Source organism: Lepidothrix coronata, unplaced genomic scaffold (genome assembly GCF_001604755.1).
Source record: "Lepidothrix coronata isolate B3197 unplaced genomic scaffold, Lepidothrix_coronata-1.0 Scaffold279, whole genome shotgun sequence".
In the NCBI taxonomy this organism is placed as follows: Eukaryota; Metazoa; Chordata; class Aves; order Passeriformes; family Pipridae; genus Lepidothrix; species Lepidothrix coronata.
Genome location: NW_016690459.1, coordinates 540,828 through 555,161, shown reverse-complemented (window position 1 = coordinate 555,161; position 14,334 = coordinate 540,828). Strand labels below are relative to the sequence as shown.

The following is a 14,334-nucleotide window of genomic DNA, read 5'->3' as shown; positions in this document are numbered from 1 at the left end:
ACACTGGCTGGAATCTGTGCTGGAATTTGATTTTTCCTCCAGGCATCTGGTGGAAGAACATGCCGGACTGGGGATGGGCTGGGGGAAGGCATTCCAGCAAAACAAAACACTCTCTACTGAGGGCCATCCATCCCTTAAATGAACACCCATAGCAGGGATGCTGCCCCGGGGCCTATGGACATTCCTTGGCTATATTTGGTGTTGGATGGAGAATTTGTTGCTTCCCCTTAACCCATCTGTTCCCCTTATTGGCAGGGAGGAGCCAACACCAGAACTGCAGTGTCGCTACTCGGATAAACCCGGTACTTCAGCAGCAATAAATCTCCTCTGTTAAGCTTTTGCTGCCTCCCACCTGTTGGCTGAGAGAAGATCAAGTTGACAAAAGTCTTCTGCCAAACTGTATTTTTATCCAGGGCTTCATCACAAGTCCGGGTTCCCACAAAAGCTGTTCACAAAGCAGAGGGAGGTGTTTGTATCACCACACATCTCAACTCTGGAATCCCACCTCTCCCAGAGGTTTCCAGTTCCAAATTAGGTGCTTTAATTACATTTTCTGAATTCCCTTAAATCCCCAAGAGCTTCTCGTGGCCCCCACCCCACCCTCCTAAAACCTGGGAGGTCCCAGGCAGGGACCCCAGACAGCCAAAATACTCATTGTGAGAAAGGCGACTGAGAGAGCCGGGCTGGGACCAACACGGTTTATTACAGAAAAACCCCGAGGGATTTCATTAACATGGCAAAAAAAAAAAAAACCACTGGAGGACAATGAAGTGAAACCCAGGGCAACAACACACAGCAGGAAAGTCCAGTTGTCAGCCAGGACAGCACAAGAGGCACGACTGCACTGGCCCATCCAGGTGGGAGATGTGCCCAGCCCATGGAGCTGGAACCAGGGACCCCATCACACCCCCAGCCCGAGGGGACATGGCAGGTGGGCACATGAGGAAAGCACACAAGCAGCAAGTCCATGTCTTCCAGTTGTAGTGATGGAGGAGATAAAAACACAAGAAGCCACATGGGTAAAAGCAAATGGGGCAGCCACTGCAGGAACAGAAATCCCCACTCGGGAAGGACTCAAGGGGGGAGAAGGGAGGTTTGCCTCACCTGGGGCCCATTTCCTGAGTCCCACGTCTCCCAGTGAGCCCCTAAGCTGCCCTGGCAGCAGGAGGACCCTAAGCACAGTCACTAAAACCCTGCCCTCAGCTCACACCCAGCTCCCTGTGCATCTCAGGGCCCGGAAAGGCAGCAGGAAAGCTGCTGAGATCCAGGGCTGTGCCCCAAAATCACCGTGCATGCTTCCCTGGAGCTCACAGCACCTCCAGACAGGGCATCCATCTCCTCCTGCCAGCCCAGCCCTGCCAACACCAACATTTCCTCTGGATCATCCAATGCATTCCCCACAGCACCCAGTGCAACCACCCACCCCAGTGGCCGTGCTTGCACCCTGTATCCAATCCCACTGGCACCCTGCCCTGCTCCCAAGGGCTGGCTGACAATTCCATTCCTCCTGGAACATCCCCTCCCGTGTGCAAGCTGGGCTTGGCTGGGCTTCCATGATGCAGATCTTCAGGAAACACCTTGGAGATGTTTACTGAGAGGCCAGGCTGTGCTCCCCTCCCAGCTGCCAAAAAGGTCTCCAAGATCCAGCCCAAGATCCCAAAATCTTGGGTTCACATCAAAAAGACGAGACCTTTCTATAAACCTGAATGTTAATGGACGTGTTACCAAGATACTCACGTCTTTCAAGATTTTTCCTTTGTTTGTTTGGATTTTAGACCTTCCTCTGAGGTCTTTGTCACCCAGATGTGACAAAGAACAGTCTGTCAAAGAGTTTGGGGGGAAAAAAGTGCAATTTGCTCTTCACTGCTAGAGCGGGATTCAGTGCAATGAGAAAAGTCTGCCAAGCCACTGAAGGCATCACCAGCTTGTTTACATATTCCTCAAAAGTGCAATAACTCAAGCTCCAGCCTCACTCTTTGAGCTGAAACTTCCCTGGAAAGAGCCAGAGGCAGACACACACCTTGGGAAACTTCAGCCCATGGAGTTTGTAGAAAACTACAAACTGATAATACTGAGCATTCTTCCTGCTACGCTTCCTCCTACACTGTGGGGTGTAGTACAAAAAAAAAAAAAAAAAAGGGAAAAAAAAAAACACAAGGAAGAAATAATCTTTAAATTTTCCTCCTGAGGGTGTCCTCTGGGACAGGGCTTTGAGCAGAAATGTCAGTGTGATTTCCACACCAGTTTCTCTCCAGTTGATCTCTCAGCCTGTTTTTTTAATCAGAGATTTGGTTCTCTCACAGCATCACTAGCAGAGGTGTCTATTTTAGGAAACACCAGAGGTTTTAAGAAGCTGAGGAGAAAAAGATTATCAACTCATATGGGCTCAGCCTAGAAAGGGAAAAAAAAAATCCTTTAATTAAAATCCCCAGGCTGAAATTCTCTGCAGATTTACCTAAATGGACTTCAAATGATGTCCCTAATATATCAGGGCCTGCTTTTAACTTAATTGAAGCCCTGGGCATGTGTCTGCAGCCCCTGGACAGCTCAGGGATGAGCTGGGCTTTGGATGCCTCACCGAGATTATTATTTTCAAGTGCTAAATCATGCAAGTGTGAAACCCAAATACAAAAACCTGGGCCCGACAATACATTAGCTAGCCCAAAGCTCCAGGCAGGAAACAGGATTTTTTCATTTTAATATGTAAGTATTTGTTTCTATTTTTCCAAATTTAAGCTGTTCAGCTGGCAAAATCTTGCTGTAAGGACAGATATTGAATATTTTCTAGTTAGGGAGCAGAAGATGAGCCTGGGAAGACACAATACTACAGTTTAATTTTAGTTAAAAGGGACATTTTGTTTCAAAGCTGCAAGAAAGGTTGCTGGGTGCTCCCCACTTTCCAGTTCAGCCTAAACATTCGCTCTGGAAGTCGAAGTCTCTGGGAGTTACCTGGGGTTTTAAATAAACACCAAGAGGTGAAACCTGCCTGGCACAAAGAGTCCACACAAGGCGGATCCATCCTCGAGGGATTTTGCCTGAAGCGAGCGCAGAGCGCGCGGACGAACTGGGAAAACGGCTCATGGGATGCCTGGCACAGAGGAGTCCCCAGTCCCACGAGGGACAGGGACACCACCGCAGCACCCCGACTAAAAGAGGCGAAAGGAAGCGTTCCATCAGCCCCCTCCTCCCTCCGTGCCCCCGACACGGCTCCCGCTGGGGAATACCCTCACGTTCCCCGGGACAAACGCTCTCTGCCTCGCAGACCACGACCCCGCCGGGGGTGTGACACACACGGGATGAGGTCCATGCCAGGGGCTGTGGGACCAGCCAGTTCCACTATTTACTGTTGGGGGTTTGCTTCTCCTGCGCCGGCCGCTTGTGCTTCTGGGCGACGCCGTAGGGGACGTGGGCAGCCACGGTGCCCATCTCCTTGGCTCCCTCCACGTGGAACATCTGGTCATCGAAGAAGATGTGGGGGCGGATCTTCCTCAGCAGAGGCCCCTTGGGAGCCCCGGCCAGGAACAAAGCCTCGTCCGTCTCCAGGCCCCAGCTGCGCAGAGTCTTTAGGGCCCGGGCGCCCGAGCTGGCCGCGCTCCTGGCGGTGACCAGGTACGTGCGGATGGGACACTCCATCCTCAGCCCCTTGGAGTAGAACTTCTTCTGCAGCTTCCCCAGGGCCTCCAGGAAGCCCTTCAGGGGTCCCTGATGAAGCAAGAAGAAACCATCACTTTGCAGACGTCCATGCCATCCTTCTTCCTCCCTAAACGACAGCAGGGGCCCCACCACAGCCATCCCATGGGCCAGCAGCTGCTGGCCTACCCTGCCTCACACCCCACATGCCCATCTCTGCCTCATTCCCAGAGGTGAGAGCATCCCTGAGGGCTGCCTCCCTCCCAGAGCCTTTTCCTGGCTTCACCCCAGCGCTACCTGTGCCAGAGGCTTGTTCTCATGAGCCTTTTCGTGCTCAAAGAACATGTCCAAGCCGTGAGCCTTCACGATCTGCTCCGACTCGTCCGAGAAGAGCACGGCGTCCCCGTCAAACGCCACCCGCAGCTGGTTCTCTGACACCTCCAGGTCTCTGCTGGGGCTGAAGATGGTGGCTGCAGCAATCCCTGAGGAGGTAAAGAGTGAGGCAAGAGGCAGCAGTTACCCAAGGATCCGTCCTCGTGGCGCGTCCACTGAGGAGCAGAGCAAAACACGACGGGCTGGAAGCAAACACTGCAAGGAAATGCACCCAGCAGTGCCTGCAGCTTGGCCCCAAGACCTTTTACAGCAAAAACAAATCCCCAGATGACAAATCACCCTTTGCATGAGAATTAATGAGGAAAAACACCGCCTTTGCCTTGGAAGAGCTGTGGAGCTCGTGGAAAAGCTTATTTCTATGGAAACTAGAGGCTCTTTGGAGCTTCGAAGATGTGGGACAAGGCAAACCTGAATTGCATGTCAACGTAGGGACATGGATATTGGAGCTATTGCTCCTGGCACCAACCCCCTGAGGGCTCCAGGCTCCCCCCATTTCCCCCCCCCCAGGCTGGACCCCAGACTCACCCTCTTCAATGGCCCCACTCACTTTCTCGGCGTCAGAGGAGAGGTAGAGGTTGGCGTGATAGGCCTTGAGGTAACAGATGGGGCTGTTCCCTCCCGTCATGCAGAACCTCTCGATGAACAGATCTGAGGGCAGACAGACCCCAGGGTGAGCCCTGGTGCCCCCCGAACAAGCCTTGACCTGCTGCTCCCCGTGGCATCCCCAGAGCCGGCAGGACTGGGCTAATTTTGGCTCTGCTGCCCAACAGCAGGGCCAGCAGCCAGAGCACCTCAGCATCAGCCAACTCCCGCTCTCAATACCCAGGAAATCTGGGAGAAACGGGCTCAGAGGGTGTTTGGCAGGAGGAGACAGGAGAAAACATCTCCTTTTCTTGGTGCCAAGCAAAGGACGCCTTCCCTCCCCGCTTACCGTAGTGGTTGATGCTGTTGATCAAGCGAACCCCAACCTGGGCGTGGTTGTTGGTCATGAGGACGATGTCAAAGAGCTCCTCGCTGTCAGGGTAGAGCTCTCTCAGTTGTGTATTCACTGCCTCCAGTGCCTGCAGCACCCCAGGGTGAGGGGGGGGAGTGTCAGCGAGCCCCAGGCGTGGCCCTGACCCCCCTCCCACCGAGCAAAACACTCCTGTTCACCAAACCAGGGATCTGGCCCAGCCCCAGCTACACCCTGAGCCAAGCCAGCACCGACTGGGAAAAAACAGACTGATTTCTGGGGGGGAAAAACCCACATAGCTGCTCTTCTGTTTTCAAACATGGAAGGTTTTGAGCTTAAGAAATGAGAATAAATTAGCTCTGAGTTACAGATAAGTGTTTTTCAAGCAATCAGCAACAGAATAAGTCTATCCCCACCGAGTGGATTAGTTTATTCATTGGGAACAGGCAAGAGATTGCTCCAGCGAGCACCCAAAGCTGTACTAAATCCAGAGGAACTGGGGAAGAAACTGGAAAATGTTTTTCAAGTTTGAAATGCCTCATTTCAACACATCAAAATTAGAAATTGGCTGACTCTACAGCAAGGCTAAACTCAGCCAATTTACAAGAATAAATAAATTGTAATAATAATAATTTTTTTTAAAGTTATGAGAATTCTCTAAAGGGAAACTCTAAATATGATCCAAAGAGATGATTTTTTCAGTTCTTGGGCTCAGTTGCCAAAATCCAGCATTTGCTCAGCCCTGGAAGCAGCACATCACTTGCCAGGAGGTTAATTTGACCTCTGTTTGCTCTGTGGTTGCATCCCTTCTGCCACACTGCTCGTCTCCATCCCGACCCCATGCAAGCATCCCACAGCACTCCCCTCTCCCAGGAATTTTTGGGTGAGGACCAGAGTGCTGATTCACCTTAGGTGGGTGGACGCTCACCTTGACAAAGGGAAAGGCAGCCCCGGGGAGGAAGGGCTCGTTCTCGTGGTCCAGCTGGTATTTCACGTAGGCCTCCACCCCTTGCTCGTTGTAGATCTTCTGCTCCTCCTCCATGCGGAACAGCGCCCGCGAGGACACGGCGATGGTGATGGCGTTCTCCGGCTTCGGCTGTGGGCAGAGGGACAAACTGGGGAGGCAGCCCCTGCTCCCAGCCCCGCTCCCTGAGCTGGCATCTCTTCACTCCCAGCATGAAAGGCCAGGGGGTGGGTGACACCTCCGTAGTGATTTGGAGGACAAGGGGCAGCTGCAACCCCGATCTCCCGATGCGCTTGACGCGCCGCCCCCACACCTTTGAGATACCTGCAATCCCACTCCCGAGCATTCCCACTGCAAGCAGGCTCTCAGGCCCAACAGACTACCCCAGGAGAACCACTCAGCCTCATGCAGAAGGGATTTTTGTGGCTTTTCCCACCCCCCAGCCAGGAAAAACCACTCTGCAGCTCAGCCAGATCCGCATCCCGTGATGCCGTCCAGATGTGACAAACAACCCACGCCAGCTCAGCTCCTAAAAACACTTGATAGAGTTATTGTGGGCGGAAACATGACAAACAGGTGGTGCAGGCAATGATTTATGTGTCATTATTATTAATGTTCGAAGGCTTGATCCAAAATCCACTCAAGTCAACAAGGCACCTCCAGTGGGATTTGGCAGGGAGAGAGGGAACACTGGGAAAGTCAATCTCATCTTGACCCCCACCCGATGTCCCTCTGCCCTTAGAGGGCAGGGAGGTGTTAATCCCCATCAGTCACTTGCAAGCACAAAAATAAGTTAATTACTGGTGGCCAATGAGGAATGCTCACTGCCAGGACAGCAAATCCTACAGAGGGACAGTGGCACAGGGAGCCCTGTCCGCAGGGAGCAGGACAGGCCTCAGGCACTCCCTGGGAGCTCAGGGATGCATCTCTGCAGGAAGCCTGTGAAATCCAGGTGTCAGCACTGCAGAAACCACTCCTCTGTGATCTCTGGGATCCTTTGTGGCATTACCCTGTGAGTAATCCTCTGGCAATGCTGTTTGCCCAGGGGGTGGAGGGTGCCTCTGCCAGCTGCTCCGCACACCCAGGTGCTCCAAAGTTCAAGCTCCCACCCTGCCTAGGGCTGAGCTTTACAGGAACAGCAGCCTGGCAAGGACAGGTACCCCATCCACACTGGGGATTCACTCCCCACAGGGCTGGGCTTGCCCTGGGACTCGCTCTGCCCCCAGCCCGGCATGGAGACACACCCCGGAATGAGTCACTGGGAGCTTCCATCCCATTCCCAGCACCAAACGCCCCTGTAAGCATTGCCCAAGGCCAGCCCTGCAGCACGGTCAGTCCCCTCTCCAAGGCCGCATCAGTCCCCAAATTCCCAAAATCCCCAAAATCCCCAGCGAAGTGATTAAGCAGCAGGTGATCAGGATGAGACACAGATCAGGTCAGGCTGAGAACATCACTACAGCCACAGGGATCCCTTTCCTGCAGCGTTTGCAAAGAAATATGATCCCATTTGGAAGTGGCTCCTTAAGGAAAGCAAGGGAACAACCCCCAGGACATGCAGGATCACCCAGGTCCACGCAGGAGCTGATCCATGGCACCAGCATTGCTCCAAGTGAACCAGGGCCAGGTCTCCAATTATGTTCAGCTCCCCAAGGGGTGTCAGCTATTAACTGGTTACAGGCCAAGTCTTGGCACTTCAACTCATTAATTAATAACTCTGGTGACATGGGCCATTTGTTAGCTGAAAATATTAATAACTACTAAAGGTCTTGGGACATCCGGCCATTAGCTGGAGTCCTGCCTCTCCATCCTTCTCCCGACTCCCTGCAGTGCTGGGTCTGTAGGAAAGCTGCCAGGTGTTTGCTCCCTGATCCTGGTCCCCAACGGACCACAGGGCAAAGCATCCTCCAGAACCAGCCCTGAAGGAAGATCCCTAGGAGAGAAAATAGGTCAGCAGCCCACATGTAACAGCACAGAGACAAAGAAGGGAGCCAGAAGGATGTTTGGGGCCACAAGCCAAGCTGGGTGCCCAGAGGGAATTTCCATCTCTGTCTCCACACACACACACCTTGCACCCTGAGGGGACACCTTGCACAACAGCAACAGGCTGCTCAAGGTCCCTTCCCCGCCACTTAAAGGCACCAGCCTCCAGGAGGTTAATTTAAGAGGTAATAAACGCAGCAATAAAAATAACCATAAGCTTGGGGCCTGACTCTGCCCCAGCGTGGGCTGCTGGAGCCCCAGGTGCCTGCGGGCAGGAAGCTTGGCCCTTGGGAATGGGACCTGCCGGATCCTGTCGGCTCCTGCCAAGGAAGATTTGCACCTTCGGAGCACTTCAGGCAGGAAAGTCTCACCCGGGTGCTAACGCAGCTCCCAGCTCCGGCTGGGCTGGAACAGCCCTGCTGTTCTCTGGGAAATGCTGACATTTAAAAAATAAGGCAATTCTGCTCTGCGAGGAGGGATCTGCATTTTGACATTTCTTTGAAGTGGAGGTTTCATTTGGAAGCGTTCCCTCCTCAAGGTTGTTTGGATGCTTCTCCACCCCTACTAGTACTGCAGATGGCCATTACAACATTCAGAAATGGGCTTTAAAAAGCCTCAGTGCTCCAGGAACCACAGCACCTCAAATCCTCCATCAGAGTGCTGCGAACAACCCAACAAATGCCACTTTTCCCCCAAACCCGCGATGTTTCAAGGCAAACACCCTCCTTTTGTAACAGGAACCATGTGCATGGGAGGGGTCCTGCTCACAGTCCTGGTTGGGATGTATTTAGACTCACAGCCTCCATCCCAACACAGCCTCCTGCTCCTGGTGCCCCAGCCCCTGAGGGTTTGGGAACTCTGAATCACAAACCCTGTTTTCCCCTTGGAGCAACATCCAAGGTCAGCCAAGGTCAGTTAAAGCTCATCATCCAACACAAGCCTGGGCTCTGCTCAGCCGAATCCAACTGAATTTGCTGCCTGGAGATTCACGGTGAGCTCTTCTCCCTTCCTTCTCATGGGAAGGTCAGATCCAGCCCCATCCTGACCATTGAGCAAGAGATTAATGATGTGTTTAAGAGAAGTATGAGCAGGGCAGCACGGGGGAAGGTCCCATCCTAATCCTGGGTCCATCCCTGTGGTCAGGCAAACAGGAGGGATGACCAGGGACATGTCCTGACAGCCCAGCCCTCTGAAGAGGGACATCAGCCCTTGGCACAGCTCCAGGTTATCCACAAAGTCCAAGCCCATCTCAGAAGCATAAGTGACCTTTCCAACATGCTCCAGATCCATCAAGTGCAAAACCCATCACAGACCCAAACCCCCAATTTGGGGGCAAAGCTGTATTTCAGGAGTGACTGGAAACAGCCCATTTCCCTCTGCAGACCCAACAGCTGGCAGCCTTTAAATAGCTCTTCTAATCAGATGTAAATCCTAAGCAGCCCCCCAAGGATTAGAGGCAGACATTTGGAAATCCCACAGGCTCCCAGGATGAGCAGCGGGACTGTGTCCTCCCACCCACAAGAGCCACAGGTGCCCACAGTGGCTCCCAACACCAGCAGCTCCACTGCCACCCCTGGAGGCCACCACTGGCAGGAGCCACAGTGGGGACCTTGTTCTGCCCCCCTCGATCCCTGCCTGGGGCTGAATCTGCTGGACCCAACTGGATCCTAAAATCCTGGAAGAATCCTGTCAGCTCTGGGCACTTCCCTGGATGCTGCAGAAGACCAAATTCAACATTCGGAGGAGGATTTTGGAGTGAAATATGGTCATAGAAAGGGAAGAAGAAGGGCTTGCTCCAGGATCAAGCATGACCCCCACTCCAGCTACAGCATCCCAAAAATCAGGCACCCTGGTGAGCCGGATGGGACCCCAAGGGTGCAGGGGACAAGCAGGGTGCTCAGAGGAAGGGAGCCAGAAGAAGGTCAGCTCCCATTAACCCCACTCGGCGTCACCAGAGAGGCTGGGGGACATTTTCAGCATTGCTGAGGAGTGACAAATCCCTTCGCTGACCTCCCCAGCTGGCAGGAGCGAGGCTGGAGCAGCCACAGGAGCCGGAGCATGGGAAGAGCGGAGACCCCTGCAAAGTGGGAATGCCCTGTTAACCAACCCATTTCCCAGCCAGGAATGGGCTCCCCAAAATCCCCCTGCCTCCTGCCACCTCAGCCCGTGTCCAGGAGGGATCAGCCCCCACAGTTCACATCTGCTCCCCCACAGGTACCCGCTCCTGTTCCACCAAGAGGACAGACAGACCTGGCACCTCCAAGGGCACAGACTGACAACTCCATTTCCCGCATGCACGAGGGAGCCCTGGGTGCTCTGAGCCCCCTGCTTGGGATCAGATTAAAGTTCAGGGCGATGGCTGGGATGGTTTTGAGTTTTCCCAGAGCATTATTTACGCTGCAGAAAAGAGCTCTGCAGCCATCCATCACAGGGCTGGCAGCTGCCTGGCAGGGCAGGGCAGGGCACCCCAGCTCTGTGCGAGGGCCCCCAGCCTGCCCCAATGGAGGGGCACGGGGCTGAGCATCGTCCCCAGCCCCACAAAGGGGGATGGCACAGCCTGACTTGAGGATCTGGGTGCCTGGATCTCGGCCCTGCCGCTGGTTTGCTGTGTGAGCAAAGCCCATCCCTGCCTGGCGCCTCAGTCGTACAGCACAGACGGGGGCACTGGTCACCGAGCTGCCTGCAAGGAGAGGAGGAGCCTGGGCTGACATCCACACAGGCCGAGAGCATGGCATGAAAGACAACTAGCTGCATCCTGCCACCAGGCCAGGCTGTCCCTCTTCCTCTGGGAAGGGCACAGCAATGCCAGCTGGCAGCGGGTCCACGACAGGGGGCTGCAGCCGGGTCCCCAGCCGGGAAAGCACAGGGGCTGCTCCAAGTTGGGGTCTGCAGAGCGAGAGCTTGGCTGTCTCCCCTCGTGGAGAGGTCACACACAGAGCTCCACAGCTATCCCGAGGGATGGCAGCACTTCCAAGCGCTCCCATGTTTAAACCCGGCAGGCTCAGCCCTGGTTAGATAACGGAGGCTTTCCCTCTAATCTCCCAGAGCAGGCGAGCCTGGCAGGGGCAGCTGCACCCCTGTGACACCCCACTGCTCTGGGCAGGGATTCAGCTCCCGGGCTGTCCCCCTGCTCCAGCACTGCCACCCCTCCTGTCCCTGGCAGGGCCTCCCGCCTTGGCGCAGGGGACAGGCAGCTCATGGGACACGGAGCCACTCTGCAAGGACACCTCAGCCCAGGAGGGACCCGGGAACACCACAGGGACCCACAGGAACCCAGAGACAACCAAGCGTAACCCGGGGATGCCAAGGAGGAGTGGGGGCATCTGGAGAGACCCCGGGACCCGGACGGAGACAGGGTGTCAAAGAAAAACCAGAGACACCCCCGGGGGGGACCCCAGAGAGTGTGGAGGAGATGGGATGGGGCACCCAGAGACACCCGGGGGGTTCCACGGGGGAATCCAGAGAAGATGAGGCACCCAGGAGGACCACAGAGAACCTGTAGAAGATGGGGCCCCTGGAGTGACCTGGGGGCGCCCGGGGGAGACGGGGCACGCGGTTTGGAGGGGGGCACCCAGAGGGGCTGCGTCCCCCCGGGGGCGGGGAGCGCAGCGCGGCTGGGCACCTCGGGGGTTCTCACCGATTTGGGCTTCTTCTTGGGGGCGAGGTTGTCGTAGAAAGCCTTGGCTTCATCCCAGGGCCGGCCCGGCGCCCCGGCGGGGCCCGGCGGCTCCATAGCGCGGCGGCTCCGGGGCACCGGCGGCTCCGGCGCGGCGGCGGCTCCGCCAGTCCCGGGAGCTCCCGGAGCCGGGGCCGGCCCGGCGGAACGCGCTTTATAAGGCATCCCATGAAGCTCCGGGGTTTCAGTCCACCGGGACACGGATTAACCTCTTCGGGACCGAGCGCTCCTCGCCGCCGCCTCCCCTCCGCCCGGTAATACCGGGGTGCTGCGGGGAGCTGAGCCGGGAGACCTCGTTCCGAAGCAGAGCCAGCCCCGGGGGCAGCGAGCCCCCGGGAGCGAGGGGAGGGGGCTGGGGACAAAGGTGACATCAGCAGAGCCCCCCAGGAGGACACGGAGAGGGATGTGATGGGGCACCCACAGCAGACACCAGCTCCTGCTCGTGCCAAGGGTTTGGCCACCCTTGGAGAGCACAGGGTGGCACCGATGCCAGGGCAGCGGGAAGGGCAGGAGGGTGGTCAGTGCTGGGAGCTGGAGCAGCCACGACGGTGGCAGCAGGGTAGGAAAAAGGTGTGGTGGGGCCCTGCTCCATGCCAGGGTTACCTGTGCCATGCACTAGTTAATGGAACGAGCACAGGTGTTAATTAAGGCTCTCCACTCCCAGGAGTGCTGGTGGGATTAAGTCCAGACACAAAACAGCACATACAGCCCAGCATTCAGCCCAGACTAAAACCTACACCGTGATCAGCAGACCCCCAGAAGCCCTTGGGGAGCAGGGAGTGTACCCAGAGACCAAAACCCATCAGCCAGGAAGGGGCAAGTGATGGAGGATCTCACCTTGTCTCACCTGGAACAGGGCAGCACCTGGGAGGAGGTCACAGAGCCCCAGGACAGAGGCCACCAGCAGGTTTTTTTACCCAAAGCTCTGTGCTACAGCTAAAGAAAAACACTCCCTGTGGACTTTGATGTAAATCCTCAGGGACCCTGTGTCCCTGTCCATGAAATCAATCCAACACCACCTCACTCGCACTGAGGTTCAACCAGGAGAGCAGAGCCAGCTGGGTGCTGGTGACCAGGGCTGGCTCCAGGGATCCCAAACCCTTTGGGTGTTTGATACCATTTCAGCCTCAAAGACTTCCTTTCCCCAGGGCTTTTGCAGGTCCCTCCTGGGAAACACCTGAACTTCCTCTGTGGTGGCCCCAAGGGAAGCAGGAGCTTGGAGAGCCCCGGGATCACTGAGGCTATTCTTGGAGTCCCCTCTTCAAGCTTTTGAGTTGCTGCCTTTTCAGGCAGCAGCCCTGGCACGTCCCCAGGCCCCCACACAGCGGGACCTGCCCTGTCCCTCCTTCTCCAGCACTGCTGAGCTGCAAACACACACACCCCCTCCTGGAAAGCACAGCAGCCAAACCCAGGGTGCAGAGCTGTCCCCTCAGCAGCACTCCTAAAAATACACACCCTGCTTTGGCCTTGGCATCCTCCCATCTCTGTGCTCAGGTACTGGCTGCTGCAGGGCAGACCAGGTGATTTGCAGCATCCAGGTGGGTGGGAGTCAGCACTGCTGCCCAGGAGCCAGCCCTGCCTGATTGACTGGAGAAGTATTAAAATTTGGTGAGAGCTCCTTAGCAACAGTCACTATCTGTGCAGGCTGCTGATGGAGAGGAAGGGCCAGAGGAAACTATGCACAGGGAAGATGAGGGTGGAGAAAAGGACAAAGATACTGTGATAGCAGATCCCAGTTGCTTATGGTGCTGGGATGGAGCCCAGGACAAAGCCACCAGGTCCTCTGGCCATGCCCAGCCCTGAGCTAAGGTCTTGATTGACAAATGAAACCCATTTCTAGCACAGCCCAGGGATGCCTGGTCCTACCCAACCCAAAAGTAACATTGCCTTCCCCAGAGCTACCTGCACAACTGAAGAGTTTCACCTGCCCACATCTTCAAGGCTCCCCAGACTGAGCCCCCCTGTGCTGTCCCCAAGGGCTTCTCCATCCCTTGGAGTGTCACAGGCCCAACAGAGACCCCTAAATGATGCTCAGGAGTGCAGTGTTGTCACCTCACTCTCCCCACAGCTGCAGTGGCTGCTCCCCAATAAGCCATTCGGGGGGAACACCAGACACAGGGGACAGTTTATTTTTCCATTAAAAAAATAGATAACAACTTCACCATCTTCTAAGAGATACTACGGTCATCAACACCACAACGTGCAGACTAAACACCAACCCGTGACAATATTCCTGGCCTGGGACAGGAGGGATGGATGCAGCAGGCTGGGATGGGCGAGGAAGGGGACAGGCATGTTTCTTGTGGCCTCAGAGCTTTGCCAGGAGGCTCAGCAGGTGCAGGACTCATCCACACCTCTGCACAGCCTCAGTCCCTACAGTAGCACCACACACCAGGAGCAGCACCTCACAGAATCAGAGAATCAGCCAGGTTGGAAAGGACCTCTGAGACCATCAAGTCCAACCCTTGGTCCAACCCTGCCATGGTTCCCAGCCCATGGCACTGATGCCACATCCAGTCTCATCTTAAAAACCTCCAGGGACGGAAAATCCACTTCCCTGGGCAGTCCATTCCAGTGCCTGATTATCCTCTCTGTAAAGAATTTCTTCTTAATATCTAACCTAAACCTCTCCTGGCAGAGCTTAAGACTATGCGGATGGGTGGATGGGCAGCAGGAGGGGTGGAGCGTGGCTGATGCCTGGGACCAAGCGGGCACAGAGGGGCTCAGCAAAAAATGGGC

General features: G+C 55.6%; 1 protein-coding gene across 1 annotated transcript; it reads right to left on the bottom strand.

Annotated features, from left to right (window-relative positions):
• Positions 1 to 684: 684 nt before the first annotated feature.
• NT5C1A (5'-nucleotidase, cytosolic IA) lies at positions 685 to 11,690 on the bottom strand. Its single transcript, XM_017836582.1, has 6 exons — positions 11,557 to 11,690; positions 5,904 to 6,071; positions 4,955 to 5,084; positions 4,549 to 4,671; positions 3,928 to 4,112; positions 685 to 3,702 (listed from the first exon to the last, which is right to left on the bottom strand). The coding sequence occupies exons 1-6, from the start codon at positions 11,650 to 11,652 to the stop codon at positions 3,337 to 3,339; spliced, it is 1,068 nt and encodes a 355-aa protein (XP_017692071.1). The 5' UTR covers positions 11,653 to 11,690; the 3' UTR covers positions 685 to 3,336.
• Between the last annotated feature and the right edge of the window lie 2,644 nt (positions 11,691 to 14,334).

What these genes read in the sequence shown, in the direction of transcription:
- NT5C1A (XM_017836582.1), bottom strand. Translation starts at nt 11,652, where the DNA reads ATGGAGCCGCCGGGCCCCGCCGGGGCGCCGGGCCGGCCCTGGGATGAA. An exon ending in CAACAGCATCAACCACTACG is followed by an intron (nt 4,672 to 4,954) that starts GTAAGCGGGGAG and finishes GTCTGCCCTCAG; the next exon opens with ATCTGTTCATCGAGAGGTTC. An exon ending in AGAACAAGCCTCTGGCACAG is followed by an intron (nt 3,703 to 3,927) that starts GTAGCGCTGGGG and finishes TTGCTTCATCAG; the next exon opens with GGACCCCTGAAGGGCTTCCT.